This window comes from Mycteria americana, chromosome 1, assembly GCF_035582795.1.
Source record: "Mycteria americana isolate JAX WOST 10 ecotype Jacksonville Zoo and Gardens chromosome 1, USCA_MyAme_1.0, whole genome shotgun sequence".
NCBI classification, from domain to species: domain Eukaryota; kingdom Metazoa; phylum Chordata; class Aves; order Ciconiiformes; family Ciconiidae; genus Mycteria; species Mycteria americana.
This window is the reverse complement of record NC_134365.1, coordinates 210,222,810-210,235,720: the sequence shown is the minus strand read 5'-3', so window position 1 is coordinate 210,235,720 and position 12,911 is coordinate 210,222,810. Positions and strand designations below refer to the sequence as shown.

At 44.3% G+C, this 12,911-nt stretch overlaps 1 protein-coding gene across 2 annotated transcripts in view; it reads right to left on the bottom strand.

The window, feature by feature from the left end:
• Nucleotides 1–1,125: 1,125 nt before the first annotated feature.
• MTMR2 (myotubularin related protein 2) overlaps nucleotides 1,126–12,911 on the bottom strand; it is a 65,421-nt gene continuing 53,635 nt past the window's right edge. For both annotated transcript variants that reach the window (XM_075491064.1, XM_075491063.1), the window contains 8 exons: nucleotides 12,190–12,339; nucleotides 11,182–11,370; nucleotides 10,018–10,203; nucleotides 8,943–9,149; nucleotides 7,298–7,390; nucleotides 5,561–5,674; nucleotides 3,918–4,094; nucleotides 1,126–3,260 (listed from right to left, as the gene is read on the bottom strand). In XM_075491064.1, the coding sequence (XP_075347179.1) occupies nucleotides 3,099–3,260; nucleotides 3,918–4,094; nucleotides 5,561–5,674; nucleotides 7,298–7,390; nucleotides 8,943–9,149; nucleotides 10,018–10,203; nucleotides 11,182–11,370; nucleotides 12,190–12,339 (1,278 nt within the window). In that variant the 3' untranslated portion in view covers nucleotides 1,126–3,098. The remainder of the gene's footprint in view (nucleotides 3,261–3,917; nucleotides 4,095–5,560; nucleotides 5,675–7,297; nucleotides 7,391–8,942; nucleotides 9,150–10,017; nucleotides 10,204–11,181; nucleotides 11,371–12,189; nucleotides 12,340–12,911) is intronic.

The window sequence follows — 12,911 nt, the reverse complement described above, 5'->3', positions numbered from 1 at the left end:
TCTACTTTGGTAGTGGTGCAATTCATTTTGCACTCTGACTTGCACAGCTCAGTAAATGTTATTTATTATGTTAATAATGTAAAGAATTTCCTATTAATGGAATGTACAGAAGACCCAGATTACCCATTTATACAGTTGAAAAATAATAAAGCCAGCTTGCCTGTTGAATGAATTGTGGGAAAGCTGCACTTCCTCTAAATTAACTGTTTGCAGCACTGTGCCCCAGTGTGCTTTTTGTGGTGATGTGACATCTCCCTGCTCAGGGTGATGAATGTGAGCTGCTAGCAAACTGCAGGTAAGGTGAGAGTCAGAGTTGTCCACCCTTGCCTGTAGCTGAACAGGCAGTGAACTCTGTAGGGTCAACACAGGCAGAAGGGATTTGAGTTTTAATGATCTGTAGGGGATCCACCCTGCTTGCCTCTGAGGCACAGAAGGTTTTAGCTGTGCAGGGAGAAGTCAGAAGCTGTTAACCAGGCCTGGAGCCATCCCCTTTAACTTCATTTATGTTAGACAACAGGCTCCAGGTAGCTGGAGTAGCCACTTGGAGAGCAGTTCATCCCAGAGGTTCCTAAAGATCAGTAGCTGAAACTACACTCGGTAATTTTGCTTGGGAAGGATCTCTGGGGACTCAGCTTGCTTGAAGATGGGTTAACTTCAGTATTACCTCAGGCTGTCCTCATGCAGCTCCTTACTGATGGAGGGCTTAGGAGTATTCTAGGCTCCATATGTGCTGCATACAGTGAATGAGGTGCCCAAGTTGGAATTAAGACTACTAGGGGTGAGAGCATCAAAGGAGCAGGCATTAAGTTGATCCCAAATCATCCCAGTGAATTTGGCCTTAACATGAGTTACATAGAAAAATGTGAATCCTCCTTTTACACAGAAGTTACTGTGCTAATGCACTGTAAAGTGCAGAAATTGTTTGATTTTTTTTTTTTAATTGTGAAAGTATTTTTGTAGTATTGAGCAGCTAAGCACTGTATCTGTATTAATATTGGTCTGTATACGATAAGAGAAGCTTGTCCAAAGATGAATTCTGTTTTCCTGTCATTCTAAATTTCAGAGTTTGGACATTAGCATCTTGCAAGACCATCTGTAGAAGAAAGAGATTTGGATTCAACATACTAAGTTTTCAGTGCTATTTTATTAATGTTTGCATGTCCTGCAAGTCCTTTGGAGAACCACATAGTTGAAAATAAGAGCACAGGAACTTGACCCATTTATCCATTTTTATTAGTGTTAAGGAAACCAAACAGCCTTCATCAAGAAACAAAATATACACACATATTCAATTTGCTAATAGAGAATAATGCTATGAACCGTCTTACATAGTGATTGTACGTACGAGCAGATCTGCCCTTTAACCTTAAAGCACATCCAAGTCCTTCGGAAGGTATTTCATGTGGATTATTTGCACTATTGAACCATAACGTCTCAGGCCACCCTATAACAAATGCAGTGATGCTATACAGCCTGTTACTCATTCTGCCAGAAGGTGGCTGTGGATTTCTGTGTGAGTACTGAGACTCCGATTGCAGTAGAGCAGGCAGAAATGGAGACTGCAGGGGGAAATTAATGCTGCAGAAGTGATGTAGCTTTTGAAAGGCAGTTTATGTGTAAACTGGTCCACCCTTGTACCCTCTCAGAAAATACTTCTCTATGGTGGAAGAGAGGCAGAGTGAGGAAGCATGCTGACGGGTGTATTAAACAGGTGGCCACAGTATGGGATCCTATCATAAGAGAAACACAGGATCCCAGGCCAAGCAGTGCCACTCTTCCGTAGCACGGGGATGAGAAGCAGCCTGGAGTAAAGATCCTTGCACGTATGTAACGTCCTTTGCTGTAAGCCCTATCTTCTAAACCCCGTACTTACCTGTCTGGAAGAGCAATGGGGCAGTCATGGTTTTGCCAAGTGTGTTTTTTATCTCCACTTCTACAGTAAAATTTTGTATTAAAATTGAATTTGGACTTCAGTTTAGTCAGGTGACACTAATTCTTGAAGTATGCGATGAGGAAAAAGACCTAAACATAGGGCTCAGAAACTAAGCTGTTTAGTCTACCAGAATAACTTCAAGTAGCAGCTGCAGTGCAGGCAGAAGGGCTTCTTTGGTTGATAGACAGTTGCTTCCATTAGTTAACAGAAAACCGAAATACCTTAAGTACGCCACTATGATCCTGCACAGAAGCATTAAAATCACTAATTATGCTTATCCAAGCAAAATGAAATGACTGATCCCAGCAGTTCACACGTGCCCCTTGGTATTCCACTACCTTTCCCCTGATGAGCATGAGGCACTGGAGGACAGAGGAGCTGCAGAAAGCCCAGGGGAGCCGTGCTCTGCTTCCCCCCTCAGAAATAAAGGTGCTTAGGTTGCATCCTGGCACACCCAATGTAAACCATAAGCGAGACTCGAAAGTTGCAGAGATGGAAGTAAACTTTGTCCTACAAAGTTAAGTCATGTAGGTTGCTCCTGTACCACCATGTTTTACTGGTAGAAGCTGCCCTTTCTTTAAATAAGGCATCATTTACATGGCTTCCTATGATCTAGATCAAAGTGAAGGGAAAAGCGAGACAAGTGATATGTTTCAGATGCTATCGCTGCTTGTCTCTAAGTATGTTGGCAAACGCTCTCATTAACGCTGCTGTGCAGACCTTGACAGCGGAGGGTTTCATGACTTTACAGCTGTACTCTAGGCTCCGGTACAGAGTCAGTATTTCCTTTTAGCAAAGGGGAGATTTTTCAAACTTCCGAGTAGATGTTTTTCCTCCACAGTACTTCATTCTAGTGCACAGTCTCTCTAAAGCCAAGTGACTTCCAGCACATAAGTGAACAAAGAAAGAGCTCTAGGTTTCTTTTAGGTGGCAAGTGCAATTAGCTTGTATTATAATCTAGCCACTGAGAAGGTTAATTGCATAGGGGGCCTTGTTTGTTTGTTTTTGCTTAAGCTTCCTCTAGTGCTACAGTACTAATAAATAACCCTGGAGAGAAATAAATAAATAAGTTGGCATCTCCCAGACACCACGCTGGAAACCCAGAGAGTTTCAGAAAAGCTACCCTGATGGTCCTGGGAAGGTACTCGGCAAAAAAAAGTCCGTATTATACAACTGTCTGTACGGGAGCAACGCACTGTGCGGGAGAGCCAGCTCTCTCTGAGGATGAGGTGGAACGGTTGGTGATTTCTCTCTGCAGTTCCTCCACTTTCTTCTGCAGCTCCGCCCGCTTGGCAAGAAGCTCCTTGTAGCGATTGTGGACAGGTTCCTGCAAGAAAACGTCTAGCTGAGTGCTGGGAGGTAAGCAGGGAAGTGAAGCCTGAACCACAAAACATTGCCGCTGACCTAAGGAGGGGTGGTATGTGGGTTGTGTCATTGTCTCCAGCCCGGGGGTGAGTCGTTGCTCTGGCTTTGGGATACTCATTTTATCCAACACGCACAGTGCAATGGTGGCTAAACAAAACTTAGTGTATATTTTGAAAGATGACAATTACAAAACTCTAATCTCTGACATTTCTGGGAGACACTGGCATTGGCATCTCAGCCTGGACATAATTTCAGGGCTTTGGGGAAAAACAACAGATTTATCTAAATATTTTCACATAGTTCTGACTGTTAAACAGTTAGTACTGGAAAGCATTTGTGGGGTCCCTGTATCTAATGCCCCAGATTTGCAAAGCTCTGTTAACTGCAGGTGGACGTTGGGGCAATCCAGGAATATGTCCCCTCGGACTAAAAAGTGATTTTGGCATTTAGGGCCATGTTCAGGCTGCTTGTCTCAGGTGCCCGCCCTGGGCACACCAGTTTCCCTGCTGTCAGGGTTCAAGAGCGTAGCAGGGCTGCAGTCAGACCCTCGAGCTCCAAAACGACAGCATTAGTACTAGCAGAGCAGGAAATAAGAGCAGGATCCTCGGAAGAGACGTACCTGCGGTTTCATCCTGGGGTTCCAGCGGATGTAGTAGCCGACCCACAGCTCGAGGTGGCGCATGCTGGCCACGGGATACAGGACGTGGTTGGAGTAGCTCACGTACAAGGGGTTCGTGAAGTCTTCCAGTTGGCTGTTGATGTAAGACCAAAGCGACACGGTCTTTTTTGGAAGGCTCTGTAAGGGAAAAGGGTGGAGGAGGCTTTATTTCCCATACGAATCCCAGCATTTATCTACAAAGCGTATATAACAGCGTATACGTATGCCTATCATTAATACAGAGCTGGTGGCCTTTTTTGTAGCTTAAAAAAAACCCCACCCATTCTTTTGATGTGGTTATTGTAATCAAAGCACACAGATGCAGGCAGGCACACACGCATCCTGGCATAGAAACATCCCCTCTTACCCACCCAGCTGCCAACACAGACCAGGAATTGCCATCAGCACAGCAAGGGGACAACTGGCATGTGAACTCTTAATGCTTTAGTTAAACTTCACCTCTTTAAAGTGCTCCTGGAGGACTTGCTGGAGTATTTCATTGAAAAAAAAAAAAAAAAAAAAAGAAAACATTTGACTTAGCCTCGATCTAGTGGAATAATTAGGCCTGTGAATAGTCCCAGTGAAACCAGTGTTGAAGTGCTTTCTAGATTAAGTATTTCACTAGGCTGAGGCCTCAAAAAACCCCCCCCAAACCCACGTGCAAATGGCACGCAGGTTTTCTTCTCTGGAAATTACAATTATTCAATCACTGTGGACTCTAGATAAACAGGAACCTTGATTTCACTACAGTACAATGCTATCACTTCTGTATTACAGTAATTTTTATTTTTAAACTGATGTGCTGTCAAATATAATCACATCAGGTCTACATAACACTGTCCTCAACATACGTCTGTGATGTTAGGCTGCAACCTTTTGGTGACAAAATGCTTCATCTTTAGGTAGGCGGGACAGAGTGGGTGTCACCGCTTTTCCGTCTGATTCCAGACTGGGTCTGAATCGGGTCGCGTTTGAATGGTCTGAATGTACATGTCTATACACTCCTCCCTTGGCAAATAAACCTCGACCAGACTGCAGGGCAGAGCTGGCTGGTGGCAGGACCTAGAGGCATGTCCTTCCTTAATACTAGCAGCTCTGTCCTCTCCTGGAAAAATGCAAGCACGGCAAGAACACACACTGAGACCAGTTACTTGGTGTAACCTGTGTGTGCAGCATGACAATACACACGTGGTACTTAAAATCAACCTAACGGGACCACTGCAAGGAAAAGGGAAGGCAAAAAGGTACCAGTTTCCACAGAGAAGGTTACATTAAACTGGCATTCAAAGAAAAATTGCATTTTCAACTACTCAGGAGACACCAGGAGCTATTCAGTCACCAGTGAGTAGCTGCAAGCCACGCTGAAAGCAGTGGGACTGTCCAGAGGGAAACAGTATTGCTCTGAAATGTGAAGTCTCCAACAGACAGCAGTTTGCACAAAGAGGAAAATACCCTGTGTCCCAGCTGTTAAGAAGAGGGCTTGGCATTACCCAGACCTGCATCTACCACTATCTTTGAGTGCTGAAACAACTTCTCTAGCATTATCTAGCCAAGCTAAAGCAACCGCAGTACCATGCCTTCACCTTGGAGAGAAGCTGTCTTACCTCCTTCACTCTCTGCTGCTCACTGCTGCACAGGAACGTCCCAAACAAACAGCTGTACAGGTGATCCAGGATGGTTATCAGGAAGTACTCGTTGAACTCAAATGCTGTAGGAAACTTCAGACAGAACCAGAAAATTAGGTTGGGAGTTTAGAATAGGAATTGTGAATAAACTTTCTCCCACTTTGTGGTCTTCGTAAGGAGTGGGCCTCTCTTTTTTATTTCTAAACCAGGATTTGTCTCTGTTCTTTGCCTGGCGGAATATTCAGGGTCATATTTGCTCCTTCCAGGAGCAAGAGTTTCTCTCTTGGAAAGCTGCTTTACACGTGCAGAGAGGAATTTTGAGCAAAAGCCAGAGGTCTGAAGGGTCTGACCGCTGTGTTTATACACACTCAGTGCTGCTTCAAGTTGAAGCTTGCTCTGCTGTGCCTGCCCCTAATGACAGACCATGCAAGGAGACTGTGAACAAAAGGCTGAAGCATATATGAAATAATGCACAAAAAGAAATGGAAATTTCCCAGGGCCGCATGGAAATAACCTGTGTGCGCAACAGAGCACTTCCCAGAGGGAACAGCAGGGAGGCATCTTGCAACACAGGTCAGCAGGAGGAACAGGTGTACGGGTAGGGGCTGTGTTTGCTGTTGATGTTCCATGCAGAAACAATCAGACCCAAGAGAGGGAGAACTGAAGCTCCACAAAGGGTCGGTAAGAATACAGGCAGTGAACTGCAAAGACATGCTGGAGCGATGGAGAGGAGAGCGGGGCCCTCCTCCCTCGCAAACCACCCTCCTCTTCGCAGGCTGTCCTGTTTGCAACACCCTGACCTCGCCAGCAGGACAGGATGCCTGCTTCTAGGAGCAACAACACAAGGACAGCATGATGAAAGTGACTTCTGATGATGGTAAAGCCTCCTTCTTTCTCTGCTTGGATACAGTACAGCTTCCTAAATAGTGGCATTCTTTCCCATGTCACCTGTTTTAGTCCGTGATGAGCCTAATTTTTTCAAAGAACTGCCTGACCATGGCTGACATTTGCTTAAAATGCAGCACAAGGATCACAGCAGACACGAAAAACATTCCAGGTCCTACATACCTGGGGGAAAAACCGCCCAGCCACAGGCTATCTCTCCTGAACTGTGCCTCTGCCATGCCTGGTCTGAAGCGAGGACCTCAGCTCCTGGCTCTGTACATCAACTATGAATCAGGAGCAATATGTTTGCCTTCAGAATAAGTTAAAATGGAGCAAACGCAAGTCTTCCCTGCAGGTTTGATTATGGGATCAGCTTGAGCAGAGGCAATAAGGATCTGCATGCACCCACCACACTAGAGACTTACATTAGCAGCTCAAGTCACTTATGCTTCTGAAGGCACAGTGGGCTAGTGAGGATAGCTGGAGTGTCTGTTCCTGCCCATGATAAATGTGAGGCAGCTGTCCCCTGTTTCAGGGTAAGGCAAGCTTCTTCTCACAAGCTCACATTTATTATAGCAGCATGTATGTAAGCAGCACCCACTAACTAGCTAATGTGATGCAAGCCAACATCGTGGCCTTCCTGTGCACTTCTGCATTCAGGCTCTTTGCTAAACAGACTCCCAAGGAACTTGTTGCCAGAGTCAAGAAAAGAGTAGAAGCCCGGGAAGGAGAGCCTGTGCAGGTCAGCTTGGAAATTATTCCTGCGGCCAGACACTGTGCCATGTCTTGGTATAGTGGCTTTGCGGACATGTGTGCCACCCAGCAATTTACCTGTCTTGTCATTTGCCAGACACAATCGATGAACTGGAGGAAGACAGGAGAGCGATCTGCGTCTGCGTGATTCTTATCTCCATGGCCAACTCTCTGAAACAGAGCAGGACAAAGAACATGAGTCACACAGGGCTCCAGGGGGAAACTGCTGGGGTCTCCTCTCAAGTCACCCAAGCCTTTACCAACAGTTTTAATATGGTTCAAATGAGTCCTGACTTTGCTTTGTCCGTATCAGTGGGTAAAGGAGTAAAGGACAGCTACTCTCTTTGTCTTTGAAGTGAAATTTCTTTATGGGGATGTTTTCATGCTAAATTAAAACAAGAGTTGTTTGAGTAGAGGCTCCAGATGCTATGCTGGCACTGATTTCAGTTAATAGCTAAAGTTCAGAAGGAAAAAAAAGTGAATGCTTTTTGCTTCAGTTGCAGCTGTTGTCCTGGCTACTTCAGTAGTACAGTGTGCTAGATCTAAACACTACCTACAGGCACGGTATGTGGCAATAACCGTCACACAACACCTCGCAGCTTCCAAGCGCTGTACAAACACTAACCCAGCCCATCTCCTGCCACCTCAGGAGAGGCAGTGATGAAAGCATCCCCAGAAGTAGGCCTCCAACCCTGACCGTGCTGCGTGGCCTGGGATAAGACATGTGAGGCCTGATTCCTTATAACTAGTATAGTACGTTACTGGTTATATATTACCCAGGAGCCCTAAGTACTGTACAAAGACAGAATAAAAACATGTAAGCAACAGAGATCCCTTCCGTTTCTGTAATGCTGTTCTCCCCTCACCAAAGGAAATCAATATCATTATCTTCTTTGTATAGACAGGGAAGCTAAAATACTCACAGTTAAAACATCAGATAACAGTTTTGCTGCAGCAGAACCTCAGTTGCTTAGTGCCTCCGTTTCCCCACCTTTGTCAGAGCATTTGACTAAGCAACCCACCATCGCATGTGCTGTAAATAGACCTTGTTCTAGCCCTTGCCAAAATTCAATGGCCACAAGAGAACAGCTGCAAGCAAAACACAATAAACTGAAAGGATACTACTGAAAGGCTCTCTCAATTCCCACCAGTGCAAACCGTAACAAACTGCTGTGTCACAGGTCCACAACCACAAGCTACTCTTGGTCCAGTCTCAAACTGCTGATCTTTTACCTAAACAATTAAAAGTCTCCCCAAAAATAAAATGCACCTGAAGAAAATGTGAGGTCAAGGCCATAAGCAAATTCCCCAGCCTCTTCAATACCAAGGCATTTGTTAGATGACAGTGTCCAAGCAGTCTCAGAAAATGGACTGAACTGGACAGAAGGACAAAAAATACCCCAGTGGTCTCTGCCAACTCCCAGCAGAAATGCCTATCCTGAAGCCAAAGCACACTGTTAGTTTAAGCCTAAGCATGGGAATATGACATATCAGTCAGGCACCTGAGATTTAATACCACCTGTTCCTCCTATCTAACCAATACTGTCTCCAAGGAGGTTAAGAGATGACCGGAATTATAGGCAGAAAACAATAGCAGCAGCATTCACCTTTCTCCTGCGATTTCAGCTGGGAGACTTCTCACAGGAAAGACTAAACTCCTTTGAAATCCTTCAAGGTGGACAAAAACTTTCTGTTCAGTGCCTTCCAAGGGCTAGTGACTCACCAGCTGAAATCTGTGGCCGAAGCTCAGCCACTCCTTCTCCACTAGCACTTCAAAGCCCCTGATAGTTCGGTAGTAGCCATCTAACATGAGCAGAGAGAGAGAGGTGAGCTGGGCTGTCCGGTCCCAGCCATCACTGCAGTGCACAACCACAGACGTCTTCCCTGACTCCACCTTGTCAGCAATCCGAAGGGCTCCAGCGAGAATGAGCTAGGACAAGGAAAAAAAAAAAGCTACAAAATCTCTTTGGAACAGAAATTACAAATGAAAAATGGCTAGTGACAACACAGGACAAACCAAGGGCTCTGTCTGCCTCAAGGAGAATGGTAAATCAGTTTATAACTAGGACAGCAAATTGGTGAACACATTTTTTGTTCCAGCCAGATGACAACACATCTAAACTGTAGCATAGGCGGAACTCTAGAAGAGCCCTTGCGTTAAGCTCAGTCCTTGAACAGGTCAGGATTTAAACTCAGAAGCATTCTGTGTCTGAACACAAACACAAAATAGCCATCGCCTTGCAACTGCCCCAGAAGCAGATTTGCCCCTGTCTGTATTGGCAGGCCGACAATGTAAGCTGGACATTGTTAGGAGAGAAAGAGCTTAATTTGAAAACCAACATCTATAGAAGCTGAAGCATTTTGCCTCACTCATTCTGACTCTGCTTGGATTCCTGAAAGGCTGACAGGGCACGAAATCCCAGCATTTGCTGGTCTGGGCCAGGCAGTAATGCCAGGATATCGAGGATCCCTGAGTCAAGAGCTTGGAAACTCTGGGACTCCTGTGCTCTAACCAGGGCTTTCACAGTTACACGTTACCCAGGAACACACTTCACTTCCAAAACACTACCTTTCAGTATTTCAACCCCCTCTCTCGTCCCTCTTCCCATCTCAAAATTCCCCATTCCAAGAAACTGTGGTTTTGGTTGTTTTTAAATTGGAAACAAATTGTAAGTCTTTAAATTTCTCATTAATTGAAAATCCAGCATTGGAATTAGGTCTAGATACATTTCCCAGTGAACAGACTGGTATGGACTTGTGGTTACTCAGCCACATCCAGTGGGTGCAGACACGCATACCTTGATATGCTCTAGCCAGTGAGTTGATTCTAAATTAGACAGCCAGTGAGTCTCCTCGATATTGGGATACACAATTTCTTTCAGTTTTCTCAGCGACTCTCTCATAACATGAATATTGTGAATGTCCAGGAACACTAATTCTGCATTCTGATAGGCATCCTCACTCTCATAGCCCCCTCCTTTAGCCTGAAGAACAAAATCCACACAAAAATCATTAAGCAAAACCATATTTTATATTTTATCCCAATCGTTTGTCCTGAGCAAATATCAGCTGACAAAATACCATTGTGATTGTGCTATCTAAAGCAGGCAGAAAACATTGCATTTATCTTAGAATTGGGAACAAACATGTACATGCACACACTTTGTGTCTCTTTCCTGGAATAGTAATGAATGCTATAATTTTTACCAAAGAATATCACATTACAAGCTTTCTTTTTCTCTGTAATTATAATTTATCCCCATTCAAGCTGCTAGCTCATTAGATTCACTGTCTCTGTCATTTACAAATTTACCATACTATTATAGAGGAGTATATCCTACACACTAATTGCCTTTCCTAAGTAGTGGGAAAGACAGATTTAAAAAAAAAAAAAAAAAGAAAAAAAATCAGCTTTAGTGCAACAAAGCAGTTCTACCATTAAAACGGGGCTTAGAGTGATGGCATGAGACATAACAGCAGGAAAAACACAGCAACATTCCTAGACATTAAAGATCCCCAGCTTACATGTTGAAATTAAAGATCATGATGCCTGATTTTCAGAAGTGCTGAGTAACCCCTGCTCCCATCAGGGTCTGTCCCAACAGGGACAGAGTTCTGGTGCTGTTAGAGGAAGCAGTCTTTCAACGATGTGAAGTGAAAAATGGTGATGCACAAGATCCAGGGTGCTAGTTTGACATCAGTACTACTTTGATTTTTTTTTTCCCCCTTCCAATCTCATCTCCCGTTGAAGATTAATCCAAACAGACCTTTAGTAGTCACACTGATATCTTACAGATACCCGTGCAGGTGTAACAGTCTGTCTAGAGAATCAGGCCATTGCGTACGATTCCCTTTATGGTGGAAAACCCTTTGTGATCCTCCGGAATAATTTGAAATAGTGGTGGGAAATGTGCTCTAAATTATTACATTCCCAGCTTTAGACAGAGGAAAAAGCACCTGACCTTATTGGCTACAGCATTCACACTAGGCCTTGCATCAAATATGAAGATTTTATGGGACTGAGCATTAGAATCCATGATGGCTTGAAGGTACTTTTCATCTTCCTTGCTTCGCTTGCCACTCACTCCCACCATTGGCTGGCTACAGCGAGTGATCGTTGCTTGACTTTCTGGGTGAATCCATGACAACACCTTTGGAAACAAATGAGAAAGAAATGAAGGAAAAATGGGATTCATTAAACCAGTGAAGTGTTTTACCTGTAATGGCTTGCTCTGGGATCCTGCCATGCATTAGCTTGTTCCAGAAGGCTGGATTCTCTTAAATCACAGCTGAATGAAAGAAAGAATTCTTCTGTCCTTACTCATTCATTCCGGTGGCATTCCCAAAGTTTCAACCAACAAGAGGTGACTGAGCAGGTTTAAGTCTGACTTTTAAATATGATGCAGACTGTTTTCTCGCTGTTGTGTGAGTCACAAACACACTTTCTCGCTCTGCAGTCATAGGGCTATGTCTTACTCTACATTACACCATGTAAAAGTTAAGCAGTTTAGGAACAGATTTCATTTTCTATAGACTTGAGAAGTAAACCAGTACATTTTCAGTTACCGCTGAAATAATCATCATAATGATGTGTTTTGTCTTCATTTCATTTAATAAGCATTTTCATCACGAGTATCACTAAGTATTCCTCTATCCTGAAAGTCAGAGTAGGCCACACAATTGTAAACAACCAAATAGGGGTGCTTTGCGTTTCCCAGGAACTGAACTGAGATTCAGTCTGGGTTGCGCTAAGTTATCCTCTCATTTTGGTTTAGTCTACATTTCTTTCACAACAGTAGTTCCGGCAGATAATGTTGCTTTCTAATTCCTCAAACATGTTGCTGTCACTTTTATTATCCATTGACTATTTATTTACTCCCTGGAATCCACTCAGCCTGATCTTGGTATTATTTATGGCCAAAAGGGATGTAACAACACCACATCAAAGCGGCTTCTTTTGTCACACTCACTGGTATGCGTCCTCTTGATCTGAAAGATGCTACTCTCTTTAATTCTTCATCGGGAATGTTTACGGGCACAGCTAGAATGGCAGGGTATGTATCACAGAGCTCATAGCGCTCATTAATCTTGGTCAACCTCCAGCTTTCATTGGGAATTCCCTAAAGAGGAAACAACAGCAGGTTAGCAAATGAGTTGCTCTGAGACCTCAGCACACTCAAATCCCCAGACCTGAAATTCAAGGCAACTTTTGTTAGTGAAGGACATTTAGGGCTGGAGCCTGGGACTGCATTATCTTGGTAACTTGCATTTCATGCCTCTTCCCAGAGAAGCAGACGTTTTGCTCAGATCACTGAAGAACAGGAAAACTAGAAGACTGCAGGCAGGCTCACCTATGGCAAAGGAACTGTGGAGGTTACAGATGTGGCAACACAGGTGATTCCCCTGAGAGCATCTTTAACATACCTCCTGGTCTCATCTTACAGGAGTGCTTACAGGAGAGCCAGGAGCCGGACAGAACGGTTGACCACCAGTCCTCACTCCTCTCTCAGCACTTAGCTCAAACATGGTAGGTGGAAACTGGGGATGGAAAGTGGAGTTACTAGACAGGATGCAGGGGAAGACAGAAGGGAGAACAGGCATTAAAACACACACAGACACACACACACACACCCCCCAATCAATCTGTTTTGGGCCTTGTTCAGTGTTTGTGGCACAGCTGTGCAATCCCCTA